This window comes from Melopsittacus undulatus, chromosome 7 (assembly GCF_012275295.1).
Source record: "Melopsittacus undulatus isolate bMelUnd1 chromosome 7, bMelUnd1.mat.Z, whole genome shotgun sequence".
Taxonomy (NCBI): Eukaryota; Metazoa; Chordata; class Aves; order Psittaciformes; family Psittaculidae; genus Melopsittacus; species Melopsittacus undulatus.
In genome coordinates, this window is record NC_047533.1 from 24,260,919 (window position 1) to 24,285,899 (window position 24,981).

General features: G+C 42.0%; 2 protein-coding genes across 6 annotated transcripts in view; one reads left to right on the top strand and one right to left on the bottom strand.

Annotated features, from left to right (window-relative positions):
- Positions 1-24,981, bottom strand: part of SMIM14 (small integral membrane protein 14) — a 58,600-nt gene that overhangs the window by 33,262 nt on the left and 357 nt on the right. Inside the window, exon 1 of one of the 4 annotated variants that reach the window (XM_031048900.2) lies at positions 24,429-24,697. The exons of 1 other annotated variant lie outside the window; for it this stretch is intronic. The gene's annotated coding sequence lies outside the window, so the exon portion shown is untranslated. Of the gene's footprint in view, positions 1-9,860; positions 10,005-24,428; positions 24,698-24,981 lie in introns of those variants that run through there. 2 more of the 4 variants (XM_031048899.2, XM_034064676.1) reach the window with 2 other exon arrangements.
- The window catches only part of UBE2K (ubiquitin conjugating enzyme E2 K), a 44,306-nt gene continuing 43,689 nt past the window's right edge, over positions 24,365-24,981 (top strand). Inside the window, exon 1 of one of the 2 annotated variants that reach the window (XM_031048898.2) lies at positions 24,365-24,914. In XM_031048898.2, coding sequence (XP_030904758.1) covers positions 24,742-24,914 — 173 coding nt within the window. In that variant the 5' untranslated portion in view covers positions 24,365-24,741. The remainder of the gene's footprint in view (positions 24,915-24,981) is intronic. The other variant, XM_005149121.3, reaches the window with a different exon arrangement.

Sequence of the window (24,981 nt, forward strand, 5' to 3'; positions counted from 1 at the left end):
CCAAAACCATCTTAGTATGCATATTTTCTTACAATACCTGACCCTTTCTGTAATTATTTTCTTCACAGCATGCCCCAAGTTTGGCTCTTCTGCATAATCTTACCCATCTTGAAATGATCTCCAAGTACTTTCTTCTAACATTTAAAACATTCTATGCATTGGCCTTGCATAACATAACACCCTTGCAAACCTGCACATGAAGTCCTGCCCCTGAGAAACTATTGGGAACCAGGGCTATGTGACTGCCGAATCCACTAACTCTGGGGCTGGAAATTTGCTTCAGTTAAAGCAAGAAGAGACTGCTACGATCAGCTCCTCATAAAGCTATTGATCACTGCTTTTACAGAAGTCTTTCTTCCCCTCCTTGGCCACTCTGTTCCCTTGCTACCATTAGCGCTCCAAGAGCAACTGTTACCTCAGTCAACTCATTACTGAGCACTTCAAAATACTTCTGGTACCAGTGATTACTCAAAAAAAAAGACAGTAACCCCATCTCTTCTAGATGTCTCATCTAATCCCATCTCTTCTAGAGACTGGACTCACTGAACCCTGCCTGGCCACGCAAAATCCAATTCAATGTCAATTAGGTATAGAGCAAAAAAAAAAAATCATACAGGTATCTGCAGTAGGGCAATACTGCTTACTAGTGCCCTGCCAACCAAGAGGAGCATAAACATTCAAATCCAGTGAATCCCAGCCAAACTTGGAATTTTCTGTGTTATGTAATGCCTTTTCCATCTTCTACAATATTTGTGCTTCACGCACAACCACCCTCCCATGGAATCCCAAGTGTTTTGTTAGTCTTTTGCTGAACTACCCACATCCAACTCACTAGCCTATTCTTTCCTTTCCTGCTATTTCAGTTGTACAGCTAAACTTTGTAAGACAGGCCAGTGAATTTTATCCATTGATTTCAGCGTCAAGTTTCTCTTCAGACTGGGTTACAGCATAGAGAGGAAAGATAATATGCATGGATTTGGGGTTTCTCTCCTAAAAAAACAAACCAGAGAGTTGAGGAGACAGGACTGGCTTATTTTACTTGCAAAGAACTTTGTGAAATTTCTATTTTTTTTCAGTTGCTACTTACAGAAATGCAGCACATTTCATGTCACCTGAGCAATACAAAGGAGGAACAAGGCAGAAATGGTAACTGAGCCATTAAAAAGAGCAAAGGAAGGGAAAAACTAAACACATGATAAAACTACAGGACAGCGTGAGAAAACAAAAGTTTTTGTAGTTGAGTAAGGAAGAAACATCATAAAAGGAACAACAGAAATAGGGAGATGATAAAGAGGAGAATAAAAATAAATAAATGTTATTCTGCCTGAAGTTAATGTATTCTAAGGCAATAGGGAAGGACACTGCATTAAATCAAAATTAAACCCAAAGCCAACAGCCTAAGCAACCAGTGGAGGGGGTCTGCATTTTTAATGCAAGAGTTTTAAATCACAGGGGTTATAGGGCTGGGAAAAATAAGATTGAAGATTTCTAAGGAAGCTTCCTTTACAAAGCAACTTCTGATATTCAAACAAGGCTAAAAATAGGTTCTGAAAAAAAAGAACTTTGTATATAAATTAAAACATTCCAAGGATCAGTCATCTTCTACTGTAGTAATTTAGATAGTTAAGTAAATATTCCCCCATGGAACTGAAGTCTGAAACACTGCAACATTATATTTGGCTTTTTTACAATGGTAATTTTTAATCCCTTTTATTCACAATGCAAGAAAAGCATCTCTCACACTTTCACATTTCTTTCACACTTACAGTTCCATCCTGCTTTTGCTGAAACAAATACCAGCACTCACACTGGCTTCAGCAGGCCAGGGTCTGGTCAGTAGTTCTGCAAGGTCACAGATCTCTAGAGGACTAATGATGACCCTTTTCCACCCAGCCTCCTCGTGGCATAAAAGCGAGTTTTCAGGACAAAAGAAAACCAACTGGCTGACTGGGCAGCAAAAGCAAAACAGCAGGATACAAATGTGGGTCCTGCCAAGAGGAGCACTGCCACAGTCAAGTGTGGCTCCAACTACAGCTTTCTTCAGCTAATTGTCCCAGTTCAGATCATCTATTTGGCTTTTCTAGGGAAAAGATACGCAATGATTTTGATGGCTGATAAAATACCCAAAGAGGGTTCCCAGACATAGCAACACTTTTAGAGTATAAAGCAATCCTCTCTGCTCACATTATAATTCCAGGGGGTGGGGGTAGGAATTTTGTACAGTTGATTTTGTACTTGAAAGCATCAGCACGTCTCCCTAGACTTCCAGCTGTAGCCTAATGAGTTGGCAAGTGCGTTTTTGCACTACAAGTTTTTCTCAGGATAATTAACAAGATCTAAGATGAACTTTTCAGTGCAGATTAAGCTAAGCCAGTTCCTTTCCTCATAGAAAAGTCAGTGCTTAATCATGCACACAGATGTATGCCACTGGTGCTGTTAGTGTTGATTTCAACAAAGACATCAAGACCAGTAGGAGCTCCACAAGAGAACTGCTCACCCAGCCACATTGTGCTCAAGGCATGCTGGTGGATAACTTTGCTGCTGTCTCACAAATCATTTGTTAAATTATGAATTAATTTTCCAGTGTCACCCATCTGGTGCTTCTTACAAATGCTAATTTAATACAAAACAACTCCTTAAAAATAGGAACAAAGCCAAAGAAATGCTGAGCCAGTCACTGAAGGAAACTACAGTGACATGCCAAAATCAGGGGAGGAGTATTTGAGCGGAGACAGGCTCAGAACTGAGAAGTATGTGCTAAGGAATCTTACTTGTTTGTTTGGTTTTTTTTTTATGGTCTCACAAGACTACATCCCTTATACCCACAGTACAAGTCCACCCCTGTGTGACCACCACAGTACTGAGCACTGCGGGCCACTAGCACTTTCACCCTGATGTGGACATTCGGACTTGCTCCGAGTGGGTCAGAAAATTCTACTGTCAGCTCTGCCACCAGCACTAGCACCTAGAGCAGTGAAGCAGGAGCCAGAGCATGAAAACTTAAAAGACTTATGATTATGGTCAAAGCCCTTTCACAGCTTAGCATCACAACTCTTCTTTCACTGAAATATATAAAAAAGTTGACACTGCTTTAAAGGGTGGAAGGATCTAGTAGGAACCTGGTAGGAAACATCATGGGCAAGGTTAACAAAGGTTACAGGTATGCTGAGGTACATCAGTTCAACACAGAATGGTGTATCAGGCAAACATAGAAGATTACAAAGATGCTTCTTTCAGTTTAATTAAGGCTTGTCAGTGTCAAGTGTAACTCTCAAAGGACAAGAATCCACACATTAAAACCCTGTATGGTACCAGTACTGTTTCCTACCTTCCTTTTCATAGCCAGTCACCAATATGTGACGAGAAAGATTTCAGGCTTTATGGCTATAAGGCTAATGTCAATGATCCAAACTGAACTCCCCAAGGGAGCTAAATAAGACCCACAAAGGCTAAAAAAAGCTTTTTTACTTACTCCCATGCAGGTGGCTTAACATTTTTTTCTGGGCAACACACTTGAAAAGGAGCTAATTATGCACATACAGTCATGGACCAAAAAAGGAGTTCAGCTATTTTAGAACTCATTTACTGGTATTTGATACAGAATATTATTGCCAAACTCCAGCTGTCAGCGCTCGGTCATCCTTTTGTTAAAATGATGACATTTTTATGGAAGAAATCTTTTGGAACATGAAGGCTAATTGAGAGAAGATGTCAATGACACAGAACATTGTCCAAGAATAATACCTTATTTCTGCTAAGTAAATGTTTCAGCTTCACCTTAAAATTTATTTGTAGTGTAGGAGACTGTGATAATGGTCAGAGTTATTTCTGTTGCACTGAATGTCTAATGGCAATTCAATCACTTCACTTGACACATGTTAAGGCAAAAGGGTAGGCTATCCTCTGTAAAATTACTAACACACCGTATTTCAACCAGTTTACCAAACAAGCCAGGAGTCCTCTCCTGTGGTTTTCAGTAAGGCAAGAACTCTCTCTCATTGACTTTAACAGGATTTTCCACTGAAGTAGCAAGTAGAAGAGCCAGCTCCTATGCAAATGTGCTTACTCTCCTGCCCTCTGTTAGTGTGTCTGGTACTACAGACTGTCCCACTGCTTGTTTTTACACTCCTCTTCCCATTTCCAGCCACAATTACCAATCTCCTACATTCAGCACCCCTGCAGCCACACAAGTGATGCACTGCTACCAGAAGGAATACATCTGGAATCTGAGCACTTGTGCACCAGCACTGAGAGGACATCCATGCTGTGCCATGCTGACGAGGCATGGCTTGGCAGGCCTGATTCTGAGCAAGTGGCACACATGAAAGAGGAACTGGCCTTTCAGGAGACAGCCTTTTGCAAGGAAACAAGGATAAAGTGTACTCCCTGCAGATGGAAAACAGCAGAGATGTGCATCTTGCACAAGCCTCCCCATGGGAGTAGAACAGAGAAACCAACTTGCTGTTGGTTATCCTGGCCAAGAAATGTTTTACACTTGACTTTTCAGCTTCATAATACAAAACCAATAATTTACTTTAAAAGACTTAAGTATGGAAAGAGAGTATGTTCCTATAATAAACTATGCAACCTATCCATAAAACAGCTCTGTCCTTGTTCCAAGATTTACAAATCAAGATTGAGATTAATACGTGACAATGGTCCACAAACATGCTCTTAGCCCATGGGAACAGTGAGTGAACACAACTTTGCTTAGTTTGTAAGAGAAAAAGGTTTAAGCTAAGACACTCCAGAGCTGCCCTGAGATAGCCATGAACATCCAGGCAGCTGTCACAGCTCAGGTGACCTGCAATAACTCATTATTTTGCAGTATTTTTTCGGGGGGTGGGGATGGGGGGGGGTGTCAATCATTCAGAAGTTTTTAGACTTTTTGTCTCTTTGCAAAAATAAAGATTTTAAAAATTCTATTATTCAGTCCTTCACAAAAACGTACCATTTCAAAAGAAATAAAAATGAAAGCTTTTCCACCATATTGAGCTAGCAAGTGGAGCCCTAAACCATGAGCTATGAAGTTTTTTGAGACTTGTTTATCAAGAGTACAATTGTTTAGGTTACAAAATACCTTACTAAATCCTTAAAACTGTAAAAATACACTTAATGTTACTTAATGTTACTCCAATAACATAAAAACACAAAACTATACTGAAATTCTTGGGGATATTTTCATTATTTTTCTCCAGGGGAGACATATGTATCTAATAACTTGCCACTGAGCTAAAAGATTTAGCAGGGTAGCAGCATGCTGAGAAAGATAGCAGGATTTTCAATTTTCAGATGAAAGCAGCTCTATTCCCTGGCAGCCCTACTCCCAACCCCTTTAGGCCAGATCAAATTTTATCTGAAGCTGGTGGGTGCCTGTCTTCAACTTCAATGGAAGTTGAATTAGGTTTTCTACATACCTGCATTAAGCAATTTGAAGCTTATCAATTAGAATATTTCTAATCAGTACTTATACCAGAGGGAATCTGTAGCAATTAACAGGATTTCTGGGCTTGCTTATTTACATATGTTTAGCTAAAAGACGACCCAGTTTTTACCAGCAAATAACATCCATCTCATTCAGCAGACTCACAGGGTAGATTATCAAAAGGAAAGTGCTATGCAAATTATACAAATCTCCCCTGCATCTACTAGCAACAGATTTTAAAAACTGCTACATTAATTCACACAAGGAAAATCTATAGCAGTACTTCACAAGATCAGGATTACTTTGTAACATGTATCTCACCTTCAGCTCCACATTTATCCCACAGGAAAGAAGGTATTTTTCATCTTGAGACACTTTTGTTCTATGTACTAATTCGAAACTGAAGCATCTGATAATCTTCATGGCCCAAGAAAAGTCTATGTATAAGAACATTCCTGTAGTTCATGGAGCTCTCTGACAAAAGCTTTATGTAGCATTTTTAATAGGGGTGCTTAATGACAGGTGCCATTTAATGAGTAGATATAAAGGTGATGAGCTCCTAAGGACACTGTAACCACTTGCACAATAATTCTTGTTAAACTAAGGGCACTCACACCAGAAGGCTTTGTTTCACACTTGATTTAGTCCAGCTATTTGAAGAGCTAACCCCCAACTTTTCTTTACATCTTCATGTAATTTCATTTGGATAGCTGCTTTTTTCCTAAACTAACTTTTTAGTATATGAAAACTGACACAAACTGTTTCATCAAGTTCTCTAAAAATATTGCCTTGCTAAAAATAAAGCTTTTATGATTAACTAACAAGAAATATATGAATACATACATGTGAATATATGAACAAAAAAGACCAAAGCTCTATTATTAGAAGTCTATTTAACAAAGATTCAACAAATAAAGCATCGCAGCTGCTTGTATCATACAAATGACTGGTGCTACATTTTTGTACAGCTTTTCTGTTCTTTCTGATAAAAATCTCTTTTGCAGAAAAGCTCATTGCTCTGAATCTGACCTTTGTCTAGCAGTTTTATAAAGTAAGAATAAAACTATATTTAGATCCAGAAAGCCATGGGCTTTAATGAATGCAAAACTGCAGAAGAATTAGAACTAATCTTAATGAGGGAAACTTTTATCAAGTGTAATTCTATCTGTTCCCACCTAAATTTGTCTAATTTGTTCCATTATCTGTAAAAATACCAGCTAAACACTTTGACTAAAGCCTCTGAAGCGTATTTGTTCAATTAATAACCATGCAAATGTACAACCACTCAATCATGCCAGAGGCTGCTCCCCAAGCACCTTCAAATCTTCCATGTAAAGCTGTACTGATCATTACTAAGGGACCTTTTTCCTGCCCTAGTCAATACTGTGGCAAAGGTGATGGGACAGAAAGAGGAAGACAGGACTACTCTCCTTCACTGTACCACTGCTGAAGTCCAGCAGAAGTAAGACTAAGATAGCTAACACAGACTGATCCTTCTCATATCCCTGACTCTATTCCTTCACAATAAGGTGCTAAGGGGTCTTTCTTCAAATGAGGCTCCTTGGGAACTGGGGAAGCTACCTGCTGGTGAGTCAAGGCATAGAAGCAGAAAAAGCTATTCTGGGAAAGTAATTCTTTTTCCTGTTTTCTTCTTTTTTTTTTTTTTTTTTTTTTTTTTTTTTACTTGAACCAGGACTGCAAGATGTGGCTCTGCGGTATAATCTTACAAAGCTTTCTCAGCTTCCACTGTACTTATTTATGGAGGACTTGGGAGCTTCTTCTTCCAAGAAGCACTCAGCATCTTCCAGAATCGGGTGCCTCGTGAACAACTAGGTAGATCTTCACATACTAATAAATTGAATCTATAACCTTAGTAGTTAAAAGGGAAAACATGCTTAACATCAAGTGTAATAGTGTGTATGCAAAGCACATACATAATAGCATGTATGCAAAGCAGGCTCACAGGCTCTCTGATTTGTTTCCCAAGAAGAATATGGGCAGATAATATTCATTTTTCTATATATAAAAGTACCTGCCAAAATATTTTTCTATTTGTTATGATAAGTACTCTGATAGATGTTCAAAACATACAGAGTGAAAGTCTGATACTTGGTTTTGTCAGGGCAATGTACCCCTTCTCCATTCATACACGCTTGTAAGAAAAGAAAGAGGATCCTGCTACTTTCATTGTACTGGCTCTGTGAAGACTTATGATGTTGTTAGGCTCATTTATGCTATGATGAACTTCAGCAGAGATAAAATTTGCTCTTCAATATTTTATTTCAAGTACCCCAAATACCTAGGAAGGAAAATTCTGAAACACTAATACAGACTTTGTTTTATTACATATCTGTTATGCAAATAACATTCACATATCACTAATTTTTAAGTCTAAATATATGAAAGTAGAAAATGAGAAGTTAATAACAAAACAAGAAGTCAGTTAGAAACTAACTTTCTCTAAAACCAAAACCTGGCCTTTTGAAACCAAGTACAATAGTTACAAAGTGATTAAAATCAGTTTCAAAATGCAGTATGGTTTTATGTAGACTACTTCTTTAACAAGTCTATTACTTTAATTTTTCCCTTAGAATGAGGGAAGAACATGGACTGCAGAACGTTGCCCATATGACCAGGCTGTGCACTTCAGCCTTACTGGACTTGAACCTTATTTTGCACCTCATGTAAAACCATCACAACGTGCATGGTATAAGGCTAAAATAAAATCATCCCAGAGCTCCAGAACAGCTTCTACTACCACCTCAGTTCTAAAGCAGACCTTCCTGTCCAGCAGTCCTGTGCGGGTTAGGGATGTCCCTGCCAGCCAGAGAAGCACACACAACAGTACTTCATGGAATGACCAATAACATCCAGTAGGGCTTTGCACTCATTTAGCTCCTTATATAGAACGATCTCAAACTACTTAAAATACAGAACTTTACACCACTCTAGAGTTAGGCACAATTTTTAAATCTTGTATTTTACAAAAGTGGGGTAAAAAGAACCAAAGAGGCTGGACTCAGCCATCTCAGTGGCAGGGGAAGGAACAGTGCTCAGAACTGAACCGACTAATGTATTGCCAACATTACACCCACTTCTGTTTTGCCAACTGCTTCTACAATTTCAAGCTACATTGTCAGTGACAGGGTCACATTTTTAAATCAGTGACCGACAACAATAGCTTGCTTTCTTTCACTTCAACAGGTCACAAGAATTAGATGGAATTATCAAGGATTTATTCTCTCTCATTCTGTATAGGAAGAAATCAAAAGATTGATTTTTTTTTTTCTTCTCACTTTGATTTTTCTGAGCTGCTATGTGCTTTTGGAAAGTATCAGAAATTAGTAAAGGTGGATAGTACTCTAATAGCTAGGCATGTAAAGACTTCTAAGACATAATCCATTAATGCTCACTGCAGATACGCACCTTCCCCAGCAGGCACACTAATAACGTTAATGTAATAAGCTATTAAGACCAAAAAAAGTTAGTCGTCCTCTAAAAACTAGATTTATCTACAAGCACAGACATGGACGTTCAGTCAGCGTACAACACAAACAGTCCCTACACCAACACGTCTATCACCTAGCCCTGAATACTGGGCAAACAGGTGTTTGCCAGGAAACTAAAGTTTTGGATGCAGGTCACGCGCCACGTTCACGCAGAAGTGGTGGTTAGCTGAGGCCTCGGAGCTGACATGGACGCAGCGGCTGAGCTGCTGGGCAGGACACCTGAGGAACCTGGAGTGCTGACAGCTGCGGAGGAGTGACCGCGAACGGGATTTTGTGGTGCCCAAGTCAGACATACCCCTTCCCCACTGTAATCTGCTACAAATCACATCTGGGAGCACATACATGAAGAGTTCCTGGCAGGAATCCTATCTTTAATTAATTAGTGGCAGTGTAACGTGGTCCTTTTCCCGAGATTGTCTTTCACGAGATATTGTCCAATTTTTCCCACTTCTCAAAAAGCGGGGAGCAGCCTGGGAGCACATACGCCGGTGTCAGCATGCCACTGCTAGCTTCTTTACAGACATAAACCTAAAACCCTTTGGCTCAAAGTATCGGATTGAGATCCTTTAAAAAAACAATCCGACAGAAGAGTGCCACTTTGCACTAAAACCCCACCAACCAGGAAACCCCGAGTCACACCAGCTGTAAAGAAGCCGAGCGGCTTTTCACCGGTTCCAACAAGAGAGCGGAACGGCTCCGGCTCTCCCGGTGTTTACCTTCCCGGGCTCCCTGAGAGGCGGCCGCCCGGCAGCGCGGCCGTTCCCGTACTTCAGCAGGTTTGCTGTTACCCCCGCCCCCCTCCTCGGACACCCCTGGGGCCGCGCCGCTCCGCGCCCGGCGGAGGCAGCGACGGGCGGGGGTGTCCGCGGACACCCGGACGCGGCCGGCTCTGCCCTCCCGCTCCCCGCCGCGGTGCCCCGGCTCACCGTGCTCTGGCCGCCGCTGCGGGGGCTCGGGCGGGACGGGAGCAGCGCGGTCGGGCTGGCAGAGGCGGCCCCGCGGCTCGGCCCCGTGCTTCGGGCCGGCTCACACGTCAGCCCGCGCCACGAGACCCGGATCTGCCGGCTCCCGGCGGCAGCGGCGGGGCCGGGGCGGTGCCGCGCGGCTCCCGCCCCCCACGCACGCCCCTGCGCTGCGCGGCTGCCACCCGCACCGGAGCCCGGGGCCGCCCGCGCCGCCTCCGGCACGACTGCCAGACAGGAGCGGCCGCAGCACTGCCGGGGCAGGCTGGGGCGCTCCGCTGCAGCGCGGCGTGCCGGGGCGCAACGCGTCGGCCCTAAAATAAAGCCCCAGTAAGTGAGAGCTGAGGAGGTGCAGGGAAAGTAGCTCCTGGGGGGCCTGGTGTGCTTGTGGGTCTGCCACAGCCCCGTGGTCAGGGCTTCGCACGCTGTAACTTTGGTGGCTTGCCCACTAGCCATCACCTTCAAAGTATGAGGGAATTTACAGTGCGGTTTCTCACCTAGAAGTTTAAAGACTGTTCAGGAGCTCATGACTCACAAGACTTCTCAGCGATTAAAACATCCTCCAAAGTATGCAGTTAGCTGCTGTGGCATGAAGTTAGAAAGGAAGATTTCAGATCATGACTTCACATGTCAGGGTTTACCTGTGCTAAACCAAGGAGCTGGGATGTCATGCTCCCGTATGGGAAGATGGACCATATCCTGGCCTGGGAACAGTGATACCATGTCATAATGCAGTGGGGATTGCATAGGGAAGAAAATCTTGTCCTCTAGTGTTTCCAAGAGTAGTTTACCTCCTTCAAGACAGAAACCAAGGACGATGCTACAATTACAGTGAGAAAGGAAGATTGGATGGGAGCTCTCACCAGTCAGTACCTCCTCATGGCACCAGTGCCTCCTACAGTCTGATGTGGCCCATCTAGGGGAACAAGCTTGGCTGTTCTCATCCCTCCTTGCTATTGTCGTGGGGCTTTTGAGCCTCCTTTCATGGCTACAGTTTTTCCCTGGAAGTTTTTTCTAGCCTTGGGCATCAAGCCTGCGTTACTCTGCCAACTCCTAGGTGCATTGCCAATTGGCAGCCTTGCATGTCCAGTCATCCATTGCTCGTGTGCAGAGCCACCTCTTGCTGTAAGACATGGGTAGGCTAACTCTGCTCATTTAGGGCTGGCCTGGACATAACCCTTCCACTTTCTGAGAAACAGCAGGCAGGCTACCTTAGCCTAGCCATGCCATGCAGTCCTGATTTGCTGTGGATCTTGCCTCTCATCTCTCATAGAACAGTTAGGATTGGAAAGGACCTCAAGATCATCTAGTTCCAACCCCCCTGCCATGGGCAGGGACACCTCACACTAAACCATATCACCCAAGGCTTCATCCAACCTGGTCTTGAACACTGCCAGGGATGGAGCATTCACTACCTCCCTGGGCAACCCATTCTAGTACCTCATGTTTCAGCCCTTTCTCTTCAGCTCCCAACTGAACAGTGGCAATACTGACCAGTGAATCAAAGCACTGACACAAAGCCAGGTCATCACACAGATAATCTAAATTATGCTGAGTTTGTGTCTTCTTGTCTTCCTCAGTCCAGGGAACTGAACCCCCAGTAAGGCACAAAAGACACTATAATTTACCTTTAATTTTGGAAATATGAAATTACATCTCTACAATTTTTCCTGGGCGAACAGGTTTCTTGACAGTCTGTCTAGAAGTTTATAGTGCAACAGTACCTATGAATATCAGTGACACCAAGGTACACTTGGCTTGAAGTACACTTTGGCTGTCCTGGCCAAGCACAAAGCTATGCAAGACAATGGCATCAGAGGGTGGTCATAAGCAGCTGAATGATCGACTGTTTGCTGCATCCTTCCTCCCACTTTTCTTTCCCTCAACCATCCTAACCCTTCATCAGGGAACAAGCCATCCTAGAAGCAAGCAGAGACAGCTTCCCAACATCATTAAGCAGCCTTGCCTATCTGTCTCTTACACCTAGAACATGGGGCTAGTCATTGTTCTAGAAAACTGATCTGAGATCCTGAAATCTCCCAAACAGGCACAGCTTGCCACTAGTCCCAGCTAAAACAAGAGAGGAGAGCAACAGCAACTACACAGTAGTAGAGAGGAAGGTTCCTCCTGTCAAGCTGATGCAGGAGCACTGGTCACTTCTATTTCCTTGCCTGTGGGTAAGGCCAAACAGTCTGCTATTGGTAAAAGGGTGGCAAGCATACTTGGGATTGAGAATGGAGTCTGATCATGATTGACTGGACAGTTCTAGGACTAGAAGAGCAAGACTATGAGCTGGACAGGAAGACTCAGATGCCTTCTCAGAAATAATATGAATGTACAAAAAGTCTGTAAAGGAGAGGCAGGAGCTGATGGGGATGATGACTGAGACCTACAAGAAAGCAAGTATGCAGTGGTGGCACTTACAGCTACAGCTGTGACCTCTTCCTCTTGCTTTGAATCAAATAATGCAGAAGCTTATTGCTTTCAAATCAGCAATTACATATACACAAGCAGAAAGTAGCTAGGTATTTTGCATAAAATATTCTGCCAGAGCATCCCTCAGATTTTGGCCCTCCTGGTTTCCACGGGCAAATGAACAAGCCATAGCAGGCACTGATTCCATCTCATCTTCCTACTCCCAGGCTTCAGCCATCTGCTCGCCCTTATACTCGCAAATTTAGTGCACAATGCAGCAGTAAAATGAGATCCTGATACAGAGGCTGTTTCCAGACTCACTCTATGAAGCCTCATTTCTGACAGTCAAACTATGATGAAAGCAGTGATGACTTAGGCTACTTCATGAACAAAGGTATGAAATGCACTGAAGATCAGCTAGTAACAAGGACAGAATAGTAAATCCATTGATTTTGTCACACTAAAAGAATTGTGCTGCTCACCTCTAAGCTAAAACTATGAAAACAACTCTGCTTGAAGGGCTGAAGATGGTAATGTTCCACCAATAACCCTGTGAAATGGAGGAGGGTGAGAACTGAGCAAAACTTACTATGACATTTTTTTTTATCCACCATCTGAAAGCAGTGTGCATTGGGCACTTTGTAAAGCAACAAGCAGGTGGCACATTCCACATCACAGTGCTAGCTTTCAGCTTTTCTGCCCTGACAGGCAATGGAAAAGCAGGAGTTATGTGGTGATCTAACTTGCCAGATAATGGATGAGCTTGTTTACAGATACCCGAGAACACCACTTTTACCATTCTGAAGTTCTTTCTGCTGACATGCTTCTCATCTTTGCTGCATACTTCATGCCACTAGGCATTGTATCACTCACATCCAGATACTTTGTGGAGTGGAAACTCTTCATCTGCAATTCAAGCAGTTTTATGAAATCTGAAAAATTATTTAGAAATTGGGCAAATCCTCTAATGTAACTCCTCTCCTGTATGCTCCCTCTTTTCTTGTATGCAGTCTATAATGAGTAGACAATGCTATTTCCAGAAGGAATCTACATGAAACTCTAATGCAAATTTTAACACTGAAGAGCCACTTGGAAGACGTCTACAGCACGGTCTGAAAGTGGCATCCAGGAAGTGAAAAGGAAAAGATTATGAAGTACCCTGGCAATAGCAAGTTAGGAGTGTCCTTTTGGCAGTAACACTGGGTTTTTGGAAAGAGGGATCTAATTTTGGGAAAAGAAGCCAACTCCTTAGAAATGTTGCTCCCAAACATTCCTAGAATTCAGCTGGGCTGGCATCTCATGAAGCATGGGAGAATTGTAAAACACTTCAGGATACTAGGCAGCACCTTAGGATACTAGGCAGCAAGAGGGTGAATTAGCTGGCACAAATGCTATATGGTGTACTTAGGGTAACTTAATAGAAATTTAGCCACGTGATCACCACAGAACCAAATTTATACTGTGAGATCTTTTGTGAATGTACAGACACAAGCTTAATAAACATCCAACCACAATCTTAGCTGTCACAACTCACAGCAAAAATATGGCTTGGTGGAAAGAAGAAACTCTACTGAAATTGCCATAGGCTCTATGGAGGTCTTTTGTGCTCCTGAAGAAGCAACACACCGACACAGACTTTGAGATAAATTAGCCACGGTCTAGGGGAAATGATCACAAAGGATTGTTGTAATGTTGCCAGATCACAGCTGCCAATGAAGTTTTCCAAACTAGGAAACGGAGGAAGGAAATCTGAAGTCCAGGGAATTACAAGGATTATTTTACACTTAACTAGAATATCAACTAGCAACTTTGAGTAACTATGAAATGCAAACAGCCCAACTGGGACACTTAAAAGATCAGGCCTGCAAAAAACATTTCAAAATAGAGGATGAAGAGGTGAACCACCAAAGTGTTAATGATAACACTCGCTGGTTAAGGTATACCATCTGAACTAGGCTGAAATGGGTCTGTAGAATTTGAACAATAAGTTCTCAGTAACCACGCAAGTTAATGAGACAAAGGTCCACTAAATTTCATTGTGATTAGTAATTATGCAATCAGTGTCAGGAACATATTTTGCAAATACTTTGGGAAATCTCCTCTAAAAATGTGGTCTATGTGAACCGAAATTTATAAGCTTAACAGATTGTTTTTCCTTTGGGGCAGAAACCATAATAACAGCTGCATGATTGTGGTGGCTTTCTTGCAAGGAAAAGATGAGAAACAGTGTGAACTGCTTCTTAAGCAACTGCAATTCATAGTCATAAGTTATCTGCAGCCACAAACTTACCAGCAACTAACACTGCTGTATGCATCTGAAAATTGCTGCCACTCAGGAAGAACACATCTCATGTCACCCTCTATCTATGTTCAGAGGCATTTCAGCATTCAGTCTGAAACTGCCTCTGAATATGAGTCAGAACCCTCAACTGTTACGGTCTTCACAGACTTGAAATAAAAATGGATCCCTGTTCATTTTCCAAGTGAACATCTGATAGAAGCCACCATACTTAACAGACAAACCAGGCACAAAATGCAAGCCAGTAGATCTGATGAATGTTACAGCAGAAGAAAATGTGAGAGAATGAAATGAAAATAAGGCCCCAATGGATTTTTTTTTGGGGGGGGGGGGGGGGGGGAACACTACTACATCTAAGAAGCAGCAAATAATTACAATTTCCTGGTCAGGAGCTGGGAATTACTCTGATCTGAAATGGATATATGCAGTTTTGCAGTACTCAGTAAATTACTGAAATTTAAGAGTAACCATCCATTTAAAAAGCAAGGCATTATTTACCAAGAAAAAAGAGAACAAAGAGAGAAGATATTTCATGCATCACTGAGGAGGTGTGTCAAAAAGCATAACTCTGCCAGTCAGTCCTTGGAAATCACTATTTTATCACATAAAATGTGACAGCATCTCTGTATGGACTACAGAGAATTAAATCAAATTGCTGGAAAAGAATCTGATCTGTTATCACTTAAAGTGATACTCTGGTTTCTGTAGCACATTCAACCATGCTTTTCATTTTGGATCTTAGGGCATGAGTATTGACAAATGAACTAGAAATGACTGCTCTTTCAGCTGGCCAAGATCTGTGTGAACGTAATGCTAGGGTTTGAGCTTGTGCACGTCAGCTGGGTGTTTGCTGCAGTATGTCAAACGTATTGAACAGCAGCTGTAAACACTACAAGTGGTTTGGTATAAGAAAAATATTAGGATTTACAGAACTTGGTAACACTGTCAGGTCAGAAAAAAATCTGTAGTACTCAGCTCACACTTCACAGCTTACAAATTATGTAATGCAAAATTCGTGTGCAAAACCACTGCACAGATTCAGTGTTCAAGGGTGTGAATTTACATTTTCAGCCTTTAAATGGGTTCTTGTGCTTACTTTGTGTTAAGCTACTAAGGTCAAAATTGGACATAGATGTCTCTAAAACTGGAGGTAATTACTGAAAAAGCTGGTGCCATATTACAGCAGAAGTCCAACTCCTCCCAAGAGAAACTACTGAGGGAGCCAGACCCTTCTCAGTGGCACTCAGTGACAGAGGAAGAGCAGTGTGCACAAACTGAAATACATGACATTCCAGCAGAACATAAGAAAATATTTCTTTGATGTGGTGGTGGTTAAACACTGGCGGAGGTTGCCCAGAAAGGCTATGGTGTCTCCATCCTTAGAGGTATTCAGAACCCAAATGGACATAGTCTTGCTGGACAACCTGCTCTGGCTGACCTTGCTTTAACAAGAAGAGTGGACTAGATGATCTCGCGAGGTCCCCTCCAACCTCAGTCATGCTAGGTTCTATGGTACTGTGCCACTCCAGAGGGAACCCAGGAGTAGGTATATCTGCAGAGCACCTTCTCTATAATTTCAGTGGGAGTAAAATTATTTGGGATAGGTGATATTAAAATATTAAAATATTTAATTAAAATATTAAAATAGAAAAAGAGATAGTAAGACACCTAGAAATATCTGTGCAGGAAGACACTATATATACACACACTCTGTGCTGTTAATATCTTTTGTCTGCTGAATGTTTGGAGAGGGGATCGACAATGCAACATTACAAGATTCCTGGGACTAAGAGATAGGATCTGCAAAATCCTCTGAGACAGTCACAGAGCATGACTGAGTATCTCCCAGCACGACTAACCTCTAGTTGGGGAAAGATAGATACAGTCTAGAATACTGCCTTTAATAAGTGACAACTTCCAATTTACAATATTATCTTTTTGCACCCTGTCAGGAAGATGAGAAAGTTGTTACAGGGAATTTTATGAGATGGTATATATTGCACTGAAACTGCTAAAATTGCTACCCCTTATTCGATAAAAATGTACAAGACAAGAAACTCTTTACATCTAAACTAGATTTTTCACCTAAACAAAGGCACATGCTATTAGTGAAAAGACAGACACACAGAATAGCAGGGATTTTCTAGATACTGTTCTGTGAAACACTGTATGCCTGATATAGATGCAAAGACCAGAGAAATTGCTTAGTTCTGCCGTGTTTGGGGAAACTGTATATTACCCAATACATTAACAGAATGCTATTTGAGCCTTGCTTGTTTAACCTGATTTTATCCTCAATGTTTTCTAATAACTTGCCACATCCTATGTTCTTGCTAGCCACATGGCCAAACTGGAGACAACGAGGTTAGGAAAACAACAAAAGCAGCTTGTCTTAATTTGTATTCTTTGAATTGGTCCTCACTGGTTTCTATGACTTCAAATGTAGTTCAATTAACTATGGTTGAAACAGTGCCTAGTGATTTAGATTTAATGATCTAGCCCTAAATTAAATTATTATTCTACTGTAGTAAGATCAATAGAAAAGTTTTGATTTTTTCCTAACACAAAATTGTTCTAGTTTCCAAAATGCAGATATTTTAGTATGGTATCAATGGCAGTATAGCTTGATAAATTACCAGTCTGTCATGATTGAGTTCTTTCTGGATGATATCTAACAAACTGTACTATTTTGTAAATTTTTGTTGTGGACAGTTCCAAGAGACTTCCATCAGTTGCAGATTTGGTGCCCATCATGACAGATTATACTGTAGTTTAGTATGACAGATTATACTGCAGTTTAGCAAGATAGCCATTGATAGAAATAAGTTCAAATTCTAGTTAGAATTTTCAAAAAGCCTCAGAATCCCAAAATTGCTATATCAAGCAATAATAGCTGAATTCAAGAGCTCCAGATTTCTTTTTTATTAAAAAAATATATATTTTTTCCTGCCTTTCAGGATCACTAAAAAGTCCTGTGCTTTACAAAACAGAGAGAATGTTGAAGGGATTCATAACATTTGATGCAAAGTATATTGGAGTATGTTCTCTCTGTGGTTTGGCTTCTAGTATGTTTCCAATTTTGCTGCATATATTCTTGTATTATACTGTGGTTATTAATACATCTTTAATCCATATTCTTTTACGGCTGGAAACCTTTTTTGAGTTGGGAGCACATATACCATACAACACTAATGCCTGCAGGAGCTTGATCCTGCATATACCTCTCTGCAGCCTGCATTGATGGCTCTAGGTCTCAGGTTACATACATGAAGAGGACAAAGTGTCTAGTCTCACCCTTTTCTCCTGAGAAGGCCTGGCAATGATGTAGAAGGGCAGTTTGCAACATACACTCCCTAAATAAGTGTTGTCTGTCTCCTCAAAGGAAAAGGCATGAAGCCAGATGGAAGCATCTTGGAGATGCAAATTTTATCTACATGCTGTCAGTTGGACTACTCTGTACACAAAGAGCTTTCCAGCAGTTAGCTTAACTACACTGTCAGGAATATGAAAATATTTTAGCAACTCAAGACGACTAGCAATGCTGTGCAATTAGGCTGTGACCGAGTTTGCTTTTCCTCGAAAGGAAGCTGGCTTAATTTTTTATTTATTCTGTATTTCCATATTCATTCAATTAATGCTTCATAGCAATTTGCTGTTCCAGTTTTAATTCTAAACTCAACTGTCCAAATGAGAGACTAACTCCACCCAGAGCAATCATTCCAAAATATTACTGCCACTTTATCTTCTCTCTTACTTGCTGCATGTAGGTACTTCCCTGGCTACCACTTCAGTGAACAACCAATTTAAGCTTCCAGCTTCGAGGTCCTAGTGACATTTATGAAATCGAGGTTCTCTGAGCATCATCATGAATCTGATTTCATCCCCTACAGTCATTAAAATAGCAGGGATTGTTATTCAGTCACAGATCCTACAGACATGATGAGAGGATGTCATCCAGCTGGCCAGGAAAAGCTGTCCAGCTGCCTTTTTAAGGGACCTTTAAGTCCCTTTGTAATGGTTTATGAAGACTGCAATATTTAACTAAAGTTACATAGGTTTGATAATGTACTGTAAGTTATTACATTAATACGTGGTAATACAAAATGCTTAAAATGGTACAAATACTTCACTTAGGGCAGAAAATGTTTCTGAGTAGAAAACAATCTACCAGCAATGCAGCACAGTGACTACATGCTTTATATTACTGGCTAAATCCTCTCTTCCCTTAGAACTCTAATACTCATAAAACTAATAATAATAGCCATAGTAGGCTGTGAAAACTATTTCTGTATTCCCATCTTACTTTCATTTTGAAAGGACTCTCAAAAATATCACTATTTTCTATTTGTAAGAAGAAAGGAGCATAGCTTTGCACCTTTTCCTTTGTAAGAAATGTATTTAGTTTCCTTTAGTCAACTTGTCAGTCTGCTGATGCCAGATTTTGCAAGATAGATGCTCATTAAGAATGGTAATAAACTTGGAGCCTCCTGCAGAATTACAAGAACTATCTCACAGCTGAATCTGCGCTTTTTTTTACTGCCTTTTTTTGTCTTTCATGAACCACAACACAGCCCCTAGGCCTTCAGGTGTATGTAGCATCAGTTGAAAACCACGAAGAGGAAGTTTAAGTCTGTTTTGCTAACAGACTTAGAAGCATTGAGGCTGTTTGTATCTAGGTTTTTGCACCAAAACCATCAGGTTCAGATACAGCATGAATTTAGGAGATATTGCCAGGCCACCAAATGAATGAAAAGTCCAGGGTAGCCTGTCAATTTCTAATAAAAGCCCATAACAAGTGAAGAACAATAGGGTGTTACTCTTAAACTACCAACAAACTTCTGCACATGAACTATTTAATGAAAACTTTGCCAAATCTTGTTTAAGCCATAGAGTGATTGATGGATTGATATAAAATCAATAGCTGAATTAATTTCTGATCTAACTCCACTAAGACAGATGAATCGCATCATGTGAATTCAAACTGAATGACTTCAGATGACTGATGTTTAGTTGGTACACTTCCTGCCCTTTAAAGCATATCAATAACTTGCTAATGACATGAAAAATACAATTTGGAAAGTGCAGACATCGTGAGTGAATATCTCCCTGCCAGGAGCACCGAACAATTTCTGTTCTACTGTTTCAACTTTCTGCCTGCTCCTCCTCCAGGTTTTTCCTCAATACGTTTACAGGGAACGCCGGACAAGGCAGTAGCCGCTGCCTGAGCTCTTTGAAAGGCAAAGAGCTCCCAGCAGCAAGATCCGTCTCACGGTAGCAAGCCAGTGAGCCCTGTCTCGCCCAGGAGAGGGCACTCTTACACCTGGCCGCACAACCGGACGTGGACACGTATAGGAAGAACAGGAAAGGTAAGATGACAACTCATACTCGGTCAACTTGCACAACCAGTTAGTTATTTTTATGATAAAGCTAATCTTCGGCATGAATTGAGTCATCCAGACGCTGCCATAACAGGAACACAAGATGACAGACAATAAACGTGCAGCCTAAATTTTTCTGTAGTCTCTGAAATGTGCTAAATGATATGCAGATAAAAAAAGACAACTTCTGGCATGTATGCCCCTCTGTTAAATGCTGGAATGACAGAAAGAGGTGTACCTTTGATTGAAAAAGATGGTTAAGTTTAAAAATAACCTGGTTTATGGATATCATTTGTTGTTAATTGTTTTAATAAAGCATTATTATAAATGAGCATATGAACATTTAAATGCAAAGTGCATACCAGCTAATACTAATACAGCCTGCAAAGTAAATCCTCATATATATGCCTCATGAAATAAACAAAATAAGAATCAAAAATATGTTACAGGTTAACCCCCTGAAATCAATATACGTATCTCCTGAGACAGCCCTCCTCTCCAATACGAAAAGCTCCAGCAACAATGAAAGATCAAGCCTGACATTTTTTATTTTTCTAAACGAAAGAGGGCAAGATGAGGAGAGGATGAGTCTTGTTATGCAAGGGACAAAGTAGCAAAAGAGGATCAGAATGTTACATGCTGGAAAGATACAGTTTCAAAAATGGCATTTTCTCCTAATCCCAAGGAGCAATCTCAACAATTCCAAATTCCCTCTGAGTAATTCTAATGGAAACATAGCCTATTGATATGAACAAGATAAATTGGGAAAATACTTAAATGAGAAAAAGATCATGAAGCATCTTAACAAAAATATAATCATACTTCATGCTGTCATAAGCATCATGTGGACCCCAGGCAGTGTACTGGGGTTGGAAGGCATCCCTAGGCTCAGACAGATAAACCATGCACATGGAGACTGTTCTGTATGGCCAGTGAGTCCAACGTGTACAATTTGTGCATGAACAAGAGCCACTTTTCCATTAGAATAAGGAGAACTTTCCTACATATAGGTTGCAGGATAGATAATATATCCCATATTACATGGGAGATGATACATTATTTAGGATTTTTGGTTATCCTAGCTTCAGGTAATGAATATTTACAGCCTTTCTATATTGAGAGCTTGGGCTGAAGTCCTACAATCACTGATTTACTTTATAGGCACTGATCCTTTTAACTTTCCGCCTGCAGTAATCTTACATAGTTTGAACTTCATTATTAATTTGATTTGCTTTTTGCTGTAACAGACGCCATATTTCCTGCTCCCACTTCCCAAAGTATTTCAAAGCAGCATGCCAAACACACTAAACAATGCATGTATAACCAGAATTGTATCTCCCACTCTACTAGTTATGATGAATAACAATGGGCAAAAGTATAGAACAATTTGCAGCCAGTTTGTGAAAGCTGCGATTGAAAGAACTGCTTGTTAGAAGGCTACATTGATGAATGGGATCAATGAAAGAACTATCTCTGAACTAAAATATACTACAAAATTCTGTAATTCAAAAAGTGAGCTCACTCTCTTCAAAGGACTACAGTTTTACATTTTGTGTTCGGATTTTTCTAAGGGTGAAAGACTACCAAGAACTTAATTCAGAGAATAGACACAGGACTATAATAAAAACCAAACCCCTCAACATCTATTCAAAAGACAGCGCAGTACTGGCCTAAAACCCTGTAGAGTCTTCTGTAAAATAATAAACTCTAGTAAAGCACAAAACAGCATAGGAGATATACAGGGATAGCCCCAGCATGATGATTACATAATGGACTGATGTTTATGCAGTGTTTTCATTCAGGCAAAACTCATCACTACTCTGTTCTATCCTCCAAAAGCCTTTCTGTATCTATCTTTTACAAAAGATAAAACTAACACAATACATAGTGAATATGGCACATCTGTGAGATAACTGAAAGATGCCTATTTAAGGACAAGGGAAAGGAGTGTGGTGCACTAAGGAAAAGAGATACAGTAATTCATATTAATTTGATTTGCTTTTTGGCAGTAACAGACTCTGACATTTGTAATCAAAATGAGCACATGAAAATGAACCTAGATACAAACCAGGCAAAATCACTGCCCTTTACTGTGGCAGTTACTGCATGTCTACTACCTAAAACATACAAGTGTACTCAACAGGAACACAAAGGATTCTGACGCTTGATAAAGGTCATGTTTTCCACTCCATTCAGAGCATAATCTAAATATTAGAAGCTCAGCTTCTTTCTATGAGCTGTCTGAAAAGACAAGAGGCATTTAGCCCAGAGATTTTATGCAATACCTTTATAATTTTTGTCTATAGTTCTCAACAGGAGCTCATCACACCATGAACCTAACTTCCACCTATGAGCTCTAAGAGGCAGAGAAGTTATTACCTTCACTTTACAAATAAAAGCCTAAGGCCCAGAGAATGCACAAAGAATCCAAGGCCTACCTCCTCAAAAGGAACTTAAGATTTATCAGTGGGATTTAGACATCTAAATTATTCTAAAGATGAAGGCCCAAGCTCACACTACAAGACATTAAAAATCATGCCTAATGCAAAATCACAGAATCATAGAACAGTTAGGATTGGAAAGGACCTCAAGATCATCTAGTTCCAACCCCCCTGCCATGGGCAGGGACACCTCACACTAAACCATATCACCCAAGGCTTCATCCAGCCTGGCCTTGAATGCTGCCAGGGATGGAGCATTCACAACCTCCTTGGGCAACCCATTCCAGTGCCTCACCACCCTAACAGTAAAGAACTTCTTCCTTATATCCAATCTAAACCTCCGCTGTTTTAAGTTTTAACCCATTCCCCCTTGTCCTATCACTACAGTCCGTAATGAATAGTCCCTCTCCAGCATCCCTGTAGGCCCCCTTCAGATACTGGAAGGCTGCTATGAGGTCTCCACGCAGCCTTCTCTTCTCCAGGCTGAACAGCCCCAACTTTCTCAGCCTGTCTTCATATGGGAGGTGCTCCAGTCCCCTGATCATCCTCATGGCCCTCCTCTGGACTTGTTCTAACAGTTCCATGTCCTTTTTATGATGAGGACACCAGAACTGCACACAATACTCCAAGTGAGGTCTGACGAGAGCAGAGTAGAGGGGCAGGATCACCTCCTTTGACCTGCTAGTCACGCTTCTTTTGATGCAGCCCAGAATATGGTTGGCTTTCTGGGCTGCAAGCGCACACTGCTGGCTAATGTTCATTTTCTCATCGAAAATAGTCCTTCTCAAAAAAGTACTGAAAACCACAGCTGAAAAACTGCATTGTGTATTGCATCAAAAACAAGTATTGGTCTGAAGGTGGCCTAATTCGATGAACAGATGCCCGTGGTACAACAATTTTGCAGGAAAGTGGACTTTTTCCAGCCAAACCGTAGAAGAAGAGCAAGCACACAGTAGAATGACTATATACATTTGTATATATTATATTGACAGGTATTTTATTTTTATCAGCTGGGTCTTTCTTTGCTGTGTACATAATAGTCAAAATGTTGTGTATACTAATGGAGATAAATAAACAGCATTTGCAGCTGACAGTCATACCAGAAGCTAATGTTTGTTGAGATAAATGTCCATGTTGTACATTGTCCTCCTGCACTGCACCATTAATAAGAGGCACTATAAAATCTTTCTATAGACCTTAATGTCTTGAAAGCCTCTACTTCCTAATAAACAACAGTTGTAAATGCAATTTTATGCTCCCCTCTGAAAATTTGCCTACAGTTTTCCCATACCATACTGTATTTTGTGCACTTCAGGCTAGCAGGGATGGTTACTGGTCCCCTATTTCAGTTTTCTAAACAGAGCAGTATCTGTGGGTTGCTGTTTGCTTTTGCAATAAAAAGTAAGTCAGTTAGGACTGACATTCACTTTTTACTCTGTTTCTAAAATCTTGTAATGGAATCCATAAAAACTTCCTTACGCTGCCTCCTCAAAGGTGCCTGCTTCTGGGCCTGCAAGGCCTGTATGCTCCCCCCGTCCCGTGTGAGGAGGCAGCCGCCTCTCCAGGGGAAAGGCGAGGGTGGGAGGAGGGCAAGGAGCAGGGGCAGAAGGAATGTGCGAGAAGCTGCAGTTTTCTCCAGTGAGCGGAAAAAAAATGGATGAGTACTGCTACCTGGGCAGGTTGAGCAGTCTCAAGGCCTGTAAAAGCCCCCGTGGTTATTCTTGCTCAGGACTTCAGCAGGAGTCGTGACAGCTGTTCCTTGAACCAGCTGTTTCCTCAGACACCTCAGGACCCCCCTGGTCCAGCCCAGCCGCCGGCTCAGCCCTCCCGAAGGCACCGCTTCACCCCTTTCCCCGGTCCGGTGCCTCAGGGCTCCTCGCCGCTGCGCGCTGGGCCACAATGCCGGGCGGGCCGCGCTGCCCGCGGCGGGAGCCATGACAACGCAACCGCCTTAGCTCTGCTCCGTGGCCCGCCGCCGCCAGCGAAGACAGGGCTCTACCTGCAGACCTTTGTCCTCACGCTTTTGACTGGCGCCGCTAGGGAACCCACCCGGCTCGGGACACGGCGAGCGGCGGCAGGAAAGCAGGCGTCTCCCGAGGCAGGCAGCGAGCGACGCGACACCCCTACACCTCCTAAGGAGGAGGAGGCAGCATTCTACCCTCGGGGGCAGCAGAGGGTGGTAGGCTAAGGTCGCCTGCAGCTGCCCCACCAGCCAGCGCTCGGCCCCGACCGTCGGGGAACCCCAGTTCCCGCTCCGCGCACCCGGCAGCCCCTCCTGAGCAACGGCGGCAGAGCCGCCTGCTTTAGCGCGCATGCTCGGAGCGGGCGCCATTTTGGTTGGGGCCGGGAGTTATCCAGCGGGAGCGGCGGTGGAGCTCGCTGGGCCCGGCTCGGAGGCGGCGAGTGGGAGCCCGCTGTGGAGATGGCCAACATTGCGGTGCAGAGAATCAAGCGGGAGTTCAAGGAGGTGCTCAAGAGTGAGGAGGTAAGAGCCTCTCCCCTTAGCCCTGCGCGCTGCCACCACCTTTTCCCGTGTATGTGTATGAGTGTGG